This window comes from Salvelinus namaycush, chromosome 2, assembly GCF_016432855.1.
Source record: "Salvelinus namaycush isolate Seneca chromosome 2, SaNama_1.0, whole genome shotgun sequence".
NCBI classification, from domain to species: domain Eukaryota; kingdom Metazoa; phylum Chordata; class Actinopteri; order Salmoniformes; family Salmonidae; genus Salvelinus; species Salvelinus namaycush.
Genome location: NC_052308.1, coordinates 77,209,641 through 77,210,277, shown reverse-complemented (window position 1 = coordinate 77,210,277; position 637 = coordinate 77,209,641). Strand labels below are relative to the sequence as shown.

The 637-nt window shown below is 40.8% G+C and overlaps 1 protein-coding gene across 2 annotated transcripts in view; it reads left to right on the top strand.

Annotated features, from left to right (window-relative positions):
* The window catches only part of LOC120019154 (transcription factor MafG-like), a 21,784-nt gene extending 21,147 nt beyond the window's left edge, over window positions 1-637 (top strand). For both annotated transcript variants that reach the window (XM_038962447.1, XM_038962455.1), the window contains one exon: window positions 1-637. This exon is cut by the window's left edge and continues 471 nt beyond it. In XM_038962447.1, coding sequence (XP_038818375.1) covers window positions 1-3 — 3 coding nt within the window. In that variant the 3' untranslated portion in view covers window positions 4-637.

The following is a 637-nucleotide window of genomic DNA, read 5'->3' as shown; positions in this document are numbered from 1 at the left end:
TAGTAGCGGGCTGGGCCAAGGAGGGATGAGAGGAAAAAGGGAGGGAAGGGAGAGGAGGAGAGGAAGCGAATTAGGACTATTTAAAAATGAAACCATTGGTCAGTGCATCGTCATTGAGCACAGGACAGAATTTAATCAGGTGAGGTGGCCCCCCTTTGAGAAAATATCACGCCCTGGATAGTAATTACTGTGTTTCTACTGTTATTTTGTAACTGTTGTACACGAGGTCCAACGTTGTAATTTGATGTAATGTAGTTATGTTGTGTCATGGAACACTGTGAACTTCATCCGTGGCTGACGTTCGTTTTGGTATCATTCTATTTGGCCGTGTTTTTACTGAAAACAATTATTTTTTACCCAACGGGCTTCCGTACTCACAGGCACTTCCTTGTTTTGCAGAAACAGCTTGCAGAGCCATCAATTTATTTAATTTTTTATCATAAAAATGACAGAGAATTGTATTTTGTAATCACTCATTGCACAAGAGAGACAAGATACTTTCAGAAAAGTGAGGATCTTCAGGAAGAGGTTGTTTTGGTTATTTTACATTTTTTTGGTACTGTTCACCCTTTTTTCTCCCCAATTGGTAGTTACAGTCTTGTCCCATCGCTGAAACTCCCGTACGGACTTGGGTGAG